This window comes from Cherax quadricarinatus, chromosome 30, assembly GCF_038502225.1.
Source record: "Cherax quadricarinatus isolate ZL_2023a chromosome 30, ASM3850222v1, whole genome shotgun sequence".
Taxonomy (NCBI): Eukaryota; Metazoa; Arthropoda; class Malacostraca; order Decapoda; family Parastacidae; genus Cherax; species Cherax quadricarinatus.
The window spans coordinates 15,322,101-15,337,485 of NC_091321.1; the positions used below are offsets into that span (position 1 = coordinate 15,322,101).

At 41.7% G+C, this 15,385-nt stretch overlaps 1 protein-coding gene across 2 annotated transcripts in view; it reads right to left on the bottom strand.

Moving 5' to 3' along the window:
* Positions 1 to 314: 314 nt before the first annotated feature.
* LOC128692671 (uncharacterized) overlaps positions 315 to 15,385 on the bottom strand; it is a 35,003-nt gene continuing 19,932 nt past the window's right edge. The window contains exons 2-5 of one of the 2 annotated variants that reach the window (XM_053781950.2): positions 3,468 to 3,624; positions 2,824 to 3,052; positions 2,394 to 2,594; positions 315 to 2,222 (exon numbers count right to left, since the gene is read on the bottom strand). In XM_053781950.2, the coding sequence (XP_053637925.1) occupies positions 1,645 to 2,222; positions 2,394 to 2,594; positions 2,824 to 3,052; positions 3,468 to 3,624 (1,165 nt within the window). In that variant the 3' untranslated portion in view covers positions 315 to 1,644. Of the gene's footprint in view, positions 2,223 to 2,393; positions 2,595 to 2,823; positions 3,053 to 3,467; positions 3,628 to 15,385 lie in introns of both variants that reach the window. The other variant, XM_053781949.2, reaches the window with a different exon arrangement.

Sequence of the window (15,385 nt, forward strand, 5' to 3'; positions counted from 1 at the left end):
GATATGATCATAATTTTCGTAACTGAGCCTAAGTCAATGGGAGGGCATCTTGAGATGTCCAGTTAAAGAACTTAAATATAAGGCAAATGTGGAACAGTGAGGCTGCGGGCTGGATTATTAAACACTGTTAAGCCCTGGGGAAGTTGAACCACACTGCGAGGCTCTAGATAATAGTCTAAAGCCTTGAGGACATGGCACACCGTGCTGAGGTTACATTAACACTGTCAAATCTCCAGGTGGACATGGGAGTATGTGAAAGGGATGTACTCTCCCCGCAGCACACAACCCACCAGCTGGTGGGTTTTTAGGTAGAGCAGTGGGTTGTTGCACACCCGGGGAGATGGTTGCACACCCGGGAAGATTGTTGTATACCCGGGGAGATTGTTGTATACCCGGGGAGGTTGTTGCGCACCTGGGGGAAGAGTTTTGCATCCATAGATTTAGTTGTTCATTATCCAGGAGTATCGTTGTACACTCAAGGTAAATTTTGCACACCTGGGTTATTCATATCCACCTGGAAGTCCGCTGCACACTGGCTGCTCAACACGATGCCAACACTCTTGCCCGTAAACAAATCTTAGTATTAAATGACTTGGCGTATGGCACATGTTAGTCAAGGTACACGAATTGACTTGAACAAACTGACTTGGAATGTGATTCTACCACGAGACACCGGCAAGCCGGGCGTGGTCACACTCGTGCAGTGTGGTGAGACACAGCACAACACTGAACACCATACACTCGCACGCGCACGCACAACGGCACACACACGCGCACGCACAACGGCACACACGCACACGCACACGCGCACACACACGCGCACACACACACGCACACACACACACACACACACACACACACACACACACACACACACACACACACACACACACACACACACACACACACACACACACACACACACACACACACACACACACACACAGACACACACACACACACACATCAGAGATGGGATACAGAAACAAGGGGACACAATTGGAAATTGAAAACCCAGATGATTCATTGGGATGTTAGGAAGTATTTCTTTAGTCTTAGAGTTGTCAGGAAGTGGAATAATCTGGAGAGTGAAGTAGTGGAAGCAAGTTCCATAAATAGCTTTAAGAAGAGGTATGACAAATATCATGGAGCAGGGAGAGAGTGAATTAGTATCGACCAGTGAAGAGGCGGGGCCAGGAGCTATGAATCGACCCCTGCAACCACATATAGGTGAGTACATATAGGTGAGTACACACGCACACACACACACTTCTAGGTCACAGTGACCCTTGGCCATCTGGGCTCCATTCATACAGTACCAGAAGACGCGGACCTCTAGAGCTTGGCAATGTGGCTCGTCTTCAGACGCTTCATCGTCACTCACCAAACATTAACATACACACACATACTAATATTACAACTGAGCGTTCAGTGCTCAGCATAAACACTTTTCGGGCTCAGGAACATTTTCTCCCATAACTCATAAAAAAGACTCACTCACTCTCATAAATAAACCGAGACAAGGAACTGGAGCATCAGCAATGCTATGTACAGGGCGGGACTCAGGTAGGACGTAGTGTTGGACCGGGCAGCAGCGCCGCCGAATCCTAGCTTCCTGAGGGTTCAGAGGCGAAGTTGAACGCCTCACACATGCGAATTGCGTCGTTCCAAGCCGCGGCGATGGTGTTGGCGGTGCTTCTTACGGTGTCGCCTTTCTTTGGTGGCTCCTCGCTGTCGCTGGCTGCGGGCTTCCTCAGATGCCGGCGTTGGTTGACTCCAAGACTCTCCTGATGAACCCCTCTCTCCTGACCACCCGCGCTCAAACACACTGCCGCCGCGACTGTTACCCGTCAGGGTCTCCTGTGTACCATGAAATCTTGGATTTATTTCGCTTTCGACCTCGTCATGACAATCTTCGTGCAGAATGTCAGTGTCGTAGTTGCCAGGGTTGGGATGGTGGTGGGTTTGACTAGTGGAGGAATGATGGTTGGTGACCAGTGGGTAATCTATGCCTAATGGATATTCACTGCCCAGTAGGTAGTTATTGGAATTTTCGGACTGGACGTCCATAGTGACGCCTTCAGGGAGGACAACAGGCAGGGGTCTGGGGGAGGGTGGGTTGGCTTCCCCTTCGTCTTGTGGGGTGCCCAAGACCAGGCTGATGGCAGGGAAGCGTTGATCTTCATCGTCAGTTTGTACCTCGAAGGGCAATGGTACCAAACCTGCAAACAACACAGTATTTACTCAGATATTTTCTGTATTTATGCCTACATTGTTCATGGCGATTGTGTAGTTCATAGCAACTGATGCCAGGAAAAATAATAAAAATATTAAGGGAAATTTGTCACTGAGTACTGAAGAGAATTATACAAGAAAAACGGATGGGTACGTACTGACGTTACTGGAGTTGCAGTCCATTGTGACGAAAAGACGTGAGGCATCCCAAGGGGTTTCGTCGACGTCACTGACGGTAATAAGAAGGCCGTGATTATTCTTCTGTCGCTTCCACCGTTTCGCCATCTTGTCCACGGTCAGGAGCACATAACCCACGTAGTCGCTGGGCACCTCGGTGACATCCACCTTAGTCTTCTTGGCTGCACGAGAGAAAGAGAGAATGGAATTATTAGTACGTGACCGACAGCAGGACCTGTTGTAAATATAAATTATCAAACCATTTTCAACAACACGAATAAGGATATATGAGTTAGATATTGCAGTTGTTTTTGTATATAAATAACATTAAAGATAAACACCAAAGACTACATAGCTAAAAGATTTATAGAGGTGCAACAGGTAGTATGTATAATTTTTTAAAGCACTCACAGCGTTTACGGGTAAGGCTCTTGGTATAGACATAGGCACTGACGAGCAAGGTCTTTTGGTACTGGAGAGGTGGAGAGTTGTTCTTAAAAAGTCGTAGAGTGGCGTTGATCACTTCGCTCTCGAAGTCGGTGGAAAGATTGAAGTAGAGGTTGAAGTGTTGAGGCCAGATTTCTGGGTCGGTATTACGGGGAATGTCACAGGAGGCGAAGAAGGCCTGCGAGGAGCACCTCTGTGGGGGATATACGTACACGAACTTTTAGTTCATTCGTTTTAGAGTTACATCTGATGCCTTTCTGCAGGCATTTAAGTGCATATATACAAATATGAATATAAAATAAAGGAAGAACTACAGTGGGCCTACTGACCCATGCTAGACAAGTTATATTTGCACCTAATCTTTCTTACTCGCGTATCATGTAGCTTTCTCCTATCATTTCTAAATCTAAATTTATCCAACCAAAATGACTTATTTGAGGTTTTTGCCTTACCTAGACATTTTCAGCACCTGACTTATATCACATTTAGTTATGCATGAATTTCTTTGACTTCATAACTAAATAGCGGATTGCTGTGTCGATACCCGGGGTGATCCCCAAACCTATGAAGGAGAGGACGACGATCATCCACAAATGTTGCCCACTTACCATGTATTTGTCTGAGCAATCTTCGCTGGTAATGTTGATATCTGTGGGCACGGTAGCCAGCGTGTCGTTGGTCAAACCCCGGGGAAGTTCTCTATGGAAGTCTTTGCCCAGAGCGGCCAGGAGGCGTTCCAAGACGCTAAGTTTGGCCCACTCCTTCCTGCTACACGAAACCAGGAAGAAAGAAAATGTTCTGGTTAGACAGACCTACACCAACTTAGGTAGTCAGCTCTTAGTCTAAAATTTTACCACACTAGGGTTTGGACTCCTCTGTTGTAGGTGGGTTCGAATAACATAATGGAGGCGGTTGGAGAAATACACAAGTGCTCTAGCAGTCACGATGCATAACATTGTGACTGCCAGAGCAGACTGGTTCGAATAAGCTGGAAAGAAATATCATAGACTCAGCACTTATAATACATGATAACCTTTCATTATATAGTAATAGCTAAGGCTTGTTCATACTTATTCATTTGTGGTAGAAGAGATTGCTCATAATCATAAACCCGATAATTTCATGAATTCTCTGGAATGCCTTAAATGTCGTGTTTCTACACGGGCATCTCGACGAGAGGTGGCTGCTATAAGCTAAAACTTATGTTTTGACCATTGTTTGACCTGTCAATCTATTGCATTAGACGGATTGTCTTCCAAGGGGTTGCATGGCAACCATTTCTCCTTATGTGTTTATTGCCACGGTAGTTATGTGTGTTCTCCACCATTTGTTACCTCAGTACCCCTCCATTGGTTTCTGAATTTCTTTACTATAGTCTATGCCCTACGGGTATTGCAAGTATATCTGGGAAGGAAAAGAGCCCAGAAAGATTATAGGCAGTTGATCATGCGATAAGGTAGCACCCCAATATTTTATGGAGTCCTCCCTAGGTGCAGCTCATCCCGTTTTCTTTAATACCCATTCTCTTTGTATTGTATAGATAACAATTGCATTTGCTATACTTGCTGCTGTTTGCAATGACTGTCTGCCGAGGAGAGACAGGCACCTAGCAACATCTGTTGTTGGGGCATTGGATGAATTCCCTACTATGTTTGTTAACTGCTCATTACTCTGTAATTTGTCTATGATTGTAATCATGTGATAACGTGTTTATCATTCATTACCTTTGAAACCTGTCATGATTTTGACCAGCTCTACCTGGAGCTCATTACCTTTGTAAATTCTCATGATTAATGTGTTTATGATTCATTACCTTTGCAATTATTCATGAGTGTGACCAGCTCTACCTGGAGCTCATTACCTTTGTAACTTGGTCATGATTATGACCAGATCTAGTTCATTACCATTGTAACTTGCTCAGCTATCAAAACTTTGGAGTCCAGTCCGTGGACCAATTATGTACCTCTAATCTTTTGACTACCGCCCACAGGATGGGTATGGGGTGCATAATAAACATATTAAACTAACTTATGCACCGAGAGTTTTTTCGGGCTTCTGGGCCTTCTGTAAGTAAGTAGGTTTATTTAGGCACAGGTACACATAAGTACAATTACCATATATAGTGTAAATTATCTAGGGTAACCCCCCAAAAAAAGTAAGTGACTTATTCCCATTGGGGTCCTTGATGTCAAACCACTAAACTATACAGATTAGTCTTTCGTTAATTAACGCTTCGGTACCGCATATTTAATAACGAGAAGAAACTGTGGAAAGTTCCATAACATTGAAAGAATGATTTTTTTTTCATGTCTTTGGAATATAAAGTATTTTTTTAACGATTATGAAACTTTCTGGATCTAGGGAAAAACTAGGAATTATTCATTAACTGTACACAGATAACCCGCAGATAGGAGAGGGGAGCTTACGACGATGTTTCGGTCCAAATTGGACCATTTACCAAGACATACTAACAGAAAAGAGTGAGGGAGCCAGTATATATAGGCGAGAGGGACAAAGAGGGGTACAAGAGAGGAAGAAAATGGAGTAGTGGTAGTAGAACTGCTGCTAACCATTCTTACAGTATTCATTACCTTTGTAACTTGTGAGTTCATTACCTTGTACCTAATTCAGCCATCAAAACTTTGGGGCCCAGTCCCTGGACCCATTACGTACCTCTGTAATCTGTAAATACCTTTGTAACTTGTCATGATTGTGACTAGACCTACCTGGAGTTCATTACCTTTGTAATTTGTGAGTTCATTACCTTTGTAAATTGTGAATTCATTACGTCTGTAACTTGCTCCGCTATCAAAACTTTGGAGTCCAGTCCCTGGACCAATTATGTACCTCTGTAATCTTTTGACTACCGCCCACAGGATGGGTATGGGGTGCATAATAAACATATTAAACTAACTAAACTGCTACTGCTTCCATTAACAGCATTACCACTACTTCTTTTTCTTCCTCTCTTGTTCCCGTCCTTGTCCCGCTCGCCTATATATACTGGCTCCCTCACTCTTTTCTGGGAGTGCAATGGACAAGTGAAGTAACAGCGGCAACACTCACAGCAAGAAACATTCAAACATTCTTGAGCTTCCCCAGCGCTCGGGCTTCCGCCCAAAGCTGGGATGTGGCTCGAAAATGATCCTGTAGTGCTTGCTGCCTTTGCACCTCCTGACATCATCTGCTGCTATGCAGCTACCACACCCTTCGAGCCCAGTGTGGGCGGGGTTTGTGGCAACCCAAGGTGCCTAGCTTCTCCCTTCGAGCCCCGTGGGGGCGGGGAATGGAGCTAGGCCTGGGAACAGCTGGTTCCAGAAGACGAGGAGATTTTTGTACCTCCTTCCATGGCAGACATTGGTCTGAGACTCCCGCGAAAGGGAGCCAAGGCCGGGCCACCTCTTGGAAGAGGCCCGGGCCGGGCGATTATACCGACGAATCTAGAACAGAACAGAACTCTTTTCTGTTAGTGCGACTTGGTAAATGGTCAAAGTCGGACCGAAACGTCGTCGTAAGCTCCCCTCTCCTATCTGCGGGTTATTTGTGTATTGTGCCAGTCACGGTATTATGCCTTTTCGTTCTTTATTCATTAACTGTGTTTGGTCTGTGAGGCTACTTTGTGAGAAAATTTTCAGATAATGCCACAAATACACACACAAGAGATAAGTTATTTGGCTCTATCTTGATTCTTGACATATCATTAACGATATATTCTCCCGTTTATTACCACACCTACAACGCTTATACGCTGGCTAGTCTTTTTCTATTGCCTCTTAAAATACCTTCTTGAGCTTGGGTGGTTCTCTTCCTGTGTGGGATGTTTTCCTAGACACGCCTACCTGGGCTGGTCTCCAGGTTTAAATAATAAGATATTACAAGGACCCCAATGTTTTTTTGACTTTTATGGGTTATCCTAGGTAATTTACACATATGTTACTTATGATAATTTGTGTAACTGTATTCATGTGTACCTGCACCTAAATAAATAAACTTATTTCTGTTTCGCTATTGTAAACTCTTGATAGTGTGTTGACTGCAACCCGAAAGTCCTAGAGCTGTCTCTCAGCTACCCCACTCTGTGGGTGTTTTGGATATATATTTAACAATTACATTATACAATACAATCACACATAGAATATTCTATATATATATATATATATATATATATATATATATATATATATATATATATATATATATATATGTGTGTGTGTGTGTGTGTGTGTGTGTGTGTGTGTGTGTGTGTGTGTGTGTGTGTGTGTGTGTGTGTGTGTGAAAACAAAATAAAATATATATATAAATAGAGATATATATAGATATATATATATATATATATATATATATATATATGTATATATATATATATATGTATGTATATATATATATATATATATATATATATATATATATATATATATATATATATATATATGTATATATATATGTTTATATATATATGTTAAAAGCAGGTGGGGATATAATTTTGGAGTGGTTGGTGCAATTATTAATAAATGTATGGAAGAGGGTAAGGTACCTAGGGATTGGCAGAGAGCATGCATAGTTCCTTTGTATAAAGGCAAAGGGGATAAAAGAGAGTGCAAAAATTATAGGGGGATAAGTCTGTTGAGTATACCTGGTAAAGTGTATGGTAGAGTTATAATTGAAAGAATTAAGAGTAAGACGGAGAATAGGATAGCAGATGAACAAGGAGGCTTTAGGAAAGGTAGGGGGTGTGTGGACCAGGTGTTTACAGTGAAACATATAAGTGAACAGTATTTAGATAAGGCTAAAGAGGTCTTTGTGGCATTTATGGATTTGGAAAAGGCGTATGACAGGGTGGATAGGGGGGCAATGTGGCAGATGTTGCAAGTGTATGGTGTAGGAGGTAGGTTACTGAAAGCAGTGAAGAGTTTTTACGAGGATAGTGAGGCTCAAGTTAGAGTATGTAGAAAAGAGGGAAATTTTTTCCCAGTAAAAGTAGGCCTTAGACAAGGATGTGTGATGTCACCGTGGTTGTTTAATATATTTATAGATGGGGTTGTAAGAGAAGTAAATGCGAGGGTCTTGGCAAGAGGCGTGGAGTTAAAAGATAAAGAATCACACACAGGGTGGGAGTTGTCACAGCTGCTCTTTGCTGATGACACTGTGCTCTTGGGAGATTCTGAAGAGAAGCTGCAGAGATTGGTGGATGAATTTGGTAGGGTGTGCAAAAGAAGAAAATTAAAGGTGAATACAGGAAAGAGTAAGGTTATGAGGATAACAAGAAGATTAGGTGATGAAAGATTGAATATCAGATTGGAGGGAGAGAGTATGGAGGAGGTGAACGTATTCAGATATTTGGGAGTGGACGTGTCAGCGGATGGGTCCATGAAAGATGAGGTGAATCATAGAATTGATGAGGGAAAAAGAGTGAGTGGTGCACTTAGGAGTCTGTGGAGACAGAGAACTTTGTCCTTGGAGGCAAAGAGGGGAATGTATGAGAGTATAGTTTTACCAACGCTCTTATATGGGTGTGAAGCATGGGTGATGAATGTTGCAGCGAGGAGAAGGCTGGAGGCAGTGGAGATGTCATGTCTGAGGGCAATGTGTGGTGTGAATATAATGTAGAGAATTCGTAGTTTGGAAGTTATATATATATATATATATATATATATATATATATATATATATATATATATATATATATATATAGATATATATATATATATAATATTCAAACGGCTTCAAAAAGAAATCCAAATATTTTTCCTTGAAGCCTTTTTATCCATTTCTCCGAAGCTAAGGGTCCTACAATTTACACAAGAGGTGAACCCCATCCTTTATATTATATATATATATATATATATATATATATATATATATATATATATATATATATATATATATATATATATATATATATATATATATATATATAACAACCACTGTGAAAGAGTAGTGAAATTCCAAGCGCTTTCACGAAAGCGCTTGGAATTTCACTACTCTTTCACAGTGGTTGTTTTGCATATTTTAAAATCACCTGTTTACTGTGATCTTATTGCATATATATATATATATATATATATATATATATATATATATATATATATATATATATATATATATATATATATATATATATATATATATATATATATACATCATTAGGTTAATGTTTCTCGGTGCATATCACAGTTTACTTAAATTCCTACCTCAGGAATTATAGTATTCTGGTGTACAGGTTACATGTAGCCTTAATGACAAGTCTGAGTAGCCCATAGACTTTAAAAACAAATAACCAATCTAATATGTGAGATCTCGTGTGTTGACTGCAGTTTAGCTGTGTCTGATAAATGAGAGGGGTGTTCGATACATGAGAGGAATGTTCGACATATGAGAGGGTCGAGGAGGGCGGGTGACACTGTACATGTGGCTCCCTACCGTCTCCACTTTCATATAAGAACATTAAGTTGAAAGTTCATGTAAGTTAATGTCTAAAACTAATGATCAATGAATACTGACTGCTGAGGAGGACCTCAGTGTGAGGCTGAAATATACTGAGCTTCTCTTGTTCTAGTGTGCCCCTTTATTTATGTGTGTACACCCATTTCTCTTCTCCATTTTCCCTGTTCTATCTTCCTTCTTCCTTCTACTTTTTTCTTCCTCTGTCACTTCCGCTTCTGCTACTCACTTCTCCCCGGTGCAATGCTCCCACCTACAGTCTCCAGGAGTGTATAATAAGAGGATTCAGCGTGAGGCCATGTGTTGAATATCACCCTGCGGCCCCGACCGACCACTACCCGTGTGTGTGTTTACTCACAGGTTTGCTATTATTTAGTAGTAGCCTCGTAAAACATTATCGTCCTCCATTACTGGCTCCTGGCCTGAGATGTTTCCTCTCATACTTACTCACGAAACTGTATAAAGCCTCGTCCATTTCATCAGTTCGTTCCACTGGATTGAGGTTGAAATGCATTTCCTCATGCTCCTCTGACTCTTCTCTGTCATAAATGCTGCTTCAGCTCCATGTTTATGGTTCATGAATTTCAGTCTTTCCTTATATGCCTTATCAATTCCTCTGAGTATCTAGTATATCGCAGTTATGTCTCTCCATGTTTTCTTTGTTTTTGAAGGCAGTAAGAGTCGGTTTCTTCAGTCTTTCCTCAGTGTAAAAGTAAGTCTGCGACTAGTCTGATTGCAGACTTTTAGATATCTTTAAAGTTCTGAATGTGTTTGATCTGCTGGAAGCTTCTCGCTGGTGCTAATTATTTTTTAGTGATATAGGCTCTCTACGAAATCCTTAAGTATTCTGATAAGTAATTCCTAAAGGCTGTTTGTTCTAAGATTCATTAGCCTCGCATATTACCCGAAGTTCTTCTCTTTCGTTGGCATTTATAGTTTTTTCTTCCCTCCCAGACTGTACTCCGTCTCCGATCTTCTTCCAGTTCGCATGATCTTGCACTTCGGGCAATTTCAAGTCGCCACTTATTTGATCTCTCCTGTAGCCTACCATAGTTTCCCCAGTGTTAGTAGTCCTTTTTAGTTTATGTTTTGTTAGTAGTTTCACATCACCAGAAAACAGAAGTCAAGTTACATATAACAGACGCGGCGGTGGCCCTAGTACTGATCCTTAGGGGATTCTACTTATCCTGACCCATACTAATATCGCCTCTAATACAGTCGCTTTTGTTTGTGTTCTGGTACCCCTTGATTCACAGTAGTGTTCTTATTTCCAGTTTTGCTTATTCCTATGGCTCTTCGAATCAGTCTTCATGCTGGAAAACCATGTAAAAGTTCCTTGTTGTCCAGGAAGATGTCTTTCAGGATTTGTATTAACTGTCGTAGAACTCCAGTAGGTTAGTAAGACAGCAGTTCAGATTCTTGAATCCCGTGTCGATGTTCTCTGAGGAAGGCTCAGCTGACCAGGTGCTCCTGTACCCTCGTGACTGACAAGTATTCTGAGCACTCACAGTGCTATTAGTCTGTAATTCGGGGGGTCCTATTGTTATCCTGATTAAATCCTTGCACCAAGTTTGCCTTCATGCTGTTGTTTCGTCAGGAGGATGGGGAAAGTTGGGTGAATAAAGATAAGATACTGAAGATAAGATACAACTTTTGAGATTGTGTCAACATTTTGTACAACGTAGATAATTAGCTGTATGATGAGATTAATTAGTTTAATGACTCTGTAACATCTAAAACGGGATAACTATACCCAGTGAGGTCTGAAAAAGACTCATTATGACGTGTATTCCTATGTATCACCGTTCACAGGACGAGCTGCTGGTACACAAACCAGCCGTTTGAGCGGCTTGTTTGTGTATATGTCTGAGTAGTTGGTTTGTGTGTATATGTCTTGCAACCTGGCCTCACACCCCGTGTGATATGCTTGCATTGCAACCTGGCCTCACACCATGTGTGATATGCTTGCAGAGTTGAGCGTTGTATTTTCCAAGACATCCCGACGCTTTTTTTTAAACTGTTTATTTGTGGTTCATCACACGTGTTTATGGTTTATGTAACATACCCAAGCCACAACTAATCTAAACTAAAAATAAATTTTCTGTAGGAACGGAACATTAAACAACCGACGCTTTGTAAAACGAACTGCGTAAAATGAGGACATTTGGAATATCTGGGTGACTGAGGTGTATCCATTGGAACTTTCAAGACTCAGGTTCCAGCTCTCGGCTCCCTTTGCTTTTGTAAATATTTATATTTCAAGTGGTGTATAAAGTTGGCCCCCACCACCTCTTTCACTACCTCCTCCTCTAGTATATTCCAATCCCGTGTCAACCTCACCCTGAAAAATGTCTTTCGTTTCCAGGTATGTAGTCTGTGTCCACCTGGACGATGAGTATCGTATACTTAATGACCGTGTCGCTATTGTTCCTTCCTCCCTCTTAAATTATCACCCATCACTCACACCACAACCACCAACACTCGCTACCATCATTAAATACACCACCACCACATCTCGAGACGCTGGCTGTGTTGTTGATAAATCCCAGCTTCTGTAGCACCACCACGACCCACATACCGGTCACACACACACACACACACACACACACACACACACACACACACACACACACACACACACACACACACACACACACACACACACACACACACACACAGGAGCTCGGACTCGACCCCCGCAACCTCAACTAGGTGAGTACACACACAACTTAGACATGAACGTACTCACATTTACTAATGAGGAAATAAATCAAACCACTAAATATAAAAAGAAAGGCATTAAAAAAAAATTCTGTACAAGAGATGCCCAGTTGCCGCCATCAAAACACAGAGCAAGGGATAGATAGATATGATCAGGAAACACAAGAAAATTATATTAGATATTGACAGAAGCAAATAATAATCACCAGACGAGCTATCAATGTGGATTTTACAATAATAAACAGATTAATTAAGTCATATGTTGTGGAGAATATTTAGTCAGGACGAGGACTTCTGAAAAGTCGGCCTTCCGGCTCATAATGTTCTTTAACCAGTCAGTCTGCTGACAGTTGCCCAGTAAGCTGATAAACAATTAGAACGTGACATATATGGTGTCGATAGTTACAAATCTGATATAACTGATTCCTTCAGTCTACAGGCCTTACTCACACGTGTTAGGGCTAAATATTCCGAACAAAGGCTTTAGAACAGGAGGTCCCCAACATGCGGTCCGCGGGCCGCATGTTGAAGTTCTAGAAAATTGATGCTGCCCTCACATGAAATTATGAATTCACTTTTATGTAGGTTCCACACTGCAGTGTCCGCAAAACTGTGCGGCACTCATCACATTTGACCACCAAATGTGACACTCTTGTGTAGGAAGGTTGACGACCATTGTTTAGAGAATGTGAAACATGTATCTAGAGAATAATAACCTACCGTCAAAGAGTTTAGTTTCAGATGAGCGAAGTCTTACATATAAGGTATATTAAGCCTCTCTGATTGATCCACAGAACTGTTATGTACTAGACATGTATGGAGGGATAACATTTATTTCTTTTTTAAATGATTTTTTTATATGAAAGAGTAATACGAATGGGCGAAATATCAAAGAGTATATAAAGTCAAGTATTACAATAGATGATAAACATTTTGTCTAAGAAAAAATAAGTAACAAGGACAAATGTTCTCATGGGGAAATGGCAGCAGCCGGGATCCCACAAGGCTAAGTACAGGCTCCTCATATTTTTATAACAATTACTATGGAAAAACAAACAGACAAAACGCTGGGCTGGGTTGTCAGGATTTTCGTGAATTATAAACAGAAAGTTTTTGTTGAGGTAGTTTACCAGAAAATAATCCTCAGACTAGAAAAGAAAGTCAGAAGCAAAGGGGAAAAAATTCTAAAATAGTTCAGGGAATATCTAAAAAAGGAAGAGGAGTAATGATAAGGAGAAACATGTCAGTATGGGAGGGTATAACAAGAAGGCTTCCTCAGGAAACAGGGTCCATCTCCATTTATGTTTATGTTAATGACTCCCAGAGGGGACGGAGTTGTTGTGTGTCCTCTTTGCTGACTATGTAAAACTTACGGTATAAAAAAATAAGATAAGGGGCAGACTTCAGGAAAATCTGCACAAGGTAAAGGAGTAGTTAAACAGTGGGAAGGAAGACGACACACTTGGGACAGAAAACAACTGGTCCTACAGTGTTGGGTTCAACGTGCAAGTAACGTAAACTGGTCCTACAAATATAGTTACTTGCAGGTTCATCCTGCAAGTAACTATATCATCTTAGATGCACATAAACTGTCGTAACCTCAGTAACCCATGCCAGACTGGCTAATTTCCAAACTGTACTTAGGAACCTAAACAAAGAATCCTTCAGGACAATATACGTGACGTCAGTAGAGTTCGTCCCGTAGCTCGGTTGTTAACGCACTCAGCTCACACACTGAGGTTCGTGGTTCGAACTCCGGTACTGGTGGAATCATTAGGACGTGTTTCCCTAAGGCACCTGCTGTCTCTGTTCACCTATCGGTAAAATAGGTACCTGGGTGTTAGTCGACTGGTGTACGAGTGCGGCCGACTAGTAGCAACAGCCTGGGTGAGAAGGAAGTCAAGAATCCTCGAAGCCGGCCACAGGTATAGTACATAGGTAAGGAACGGTGTGCATGTGTGAAAGTTGTAAGAATGCTGCCAGACTGCATAACGAGGGTTACTGCTGCCGTCAGGGGCAGCTGGTCTCACTCACTGCTTACATTATGGAAAATGATGAAAAAAAAAAAAAAATTCGCATCAAACCTAACTTAGAAACCTCACCTAACCTATAGACTCTTGCTGACTCCAGGGAGAAGGGGTGTCACCCACTACTGACCCCCCTGTTGACACCTGTTGACCCCAGGGTAGGGTGATGTGACCCCTTAGTTACCCCTGCTGACCCTTGCTGACCTCAGTAACGGTTGCAAACTTGTCTCAGCGCCTCTGCAGTTCTTGGGTTCTCCCCCTCCCACCGCCCGTCCCCACACACAAATATATATATATATATATATATATATATATATATATATATATATATATATATATATATATATATATATATATATATATATATATATATATATATATATATATATATACATACATACATATATATATATATATATATATATATATATATATATATATACCTGGAGTTTACCTGGAGAGAGTTTCGGGGGTCAACGCCCCCGCGGCCCGGTCTGTGACCAGGCCTCCTGGTGGATCAGCGCCTGATCGACCAGGCTGTTGCTGCTGGCTGCACGCAAACCAACGTACGAGCCACAGCCCGGCTGATCAGGAACTGACTTTAGGTGCTTGTCCAGTGCCAGCTTGAAGACTGCCAGGGGTCTGTTGGTAATCCCCCTTATGTGTGCTGGGAGGCAGTTGAACAGTCTCGGGCCCCTGACACTTATTGTATGGTCTCTTAACGTGCTAGTGACACCCCTGCTTTTCATTGGGGGGATGTTGCATCGTCTGCCAAGTCTTTTGCTTTCGTAGTGAGTGATTTTCGTGTGCAAGTTCGGTACTAGTCCCTCTAGGATTTTCCAGGTGTATATAATCATGTATCTCTCCCTCCTGCGTTCCAGGGAATACAGGTTTAGAAACCTCAAGCGCTCCCAGTAATTGAGGTGTTTTATCTCCGTTATGCGCGCCGTGAAAGTTCTCTGTACATTTTCTAGGTCGGCAATTTCACCTGCCTTGAAAGGTGCTGTTAGAGTGCAGCAATATTCCAGCCTAGATAGAACAAGAGACCTGAAGAGTGTCATCATGGGCTTGGCCTCCCTAGTTCTGAAGGTTCTCATTATCCATCCTGTCATTTTTCTAGCAGATGCGATTGATACAATGTTATGGTCCTTGAAGGTGAGATCCTCCGACATAATCACTCCCAGGTCTTTGACGTTGGTGTTTCGCCCTATTTTGTGGCCAGAATTTGTTTTGTACTCTGATGAAGATTTAATTTCCTCATGTTTACCATATCTGAGTAATTGAAATTTCTCATCGTTGAACTTCATATTGTTTTCTGCAGCCCACTGAAAGATTTG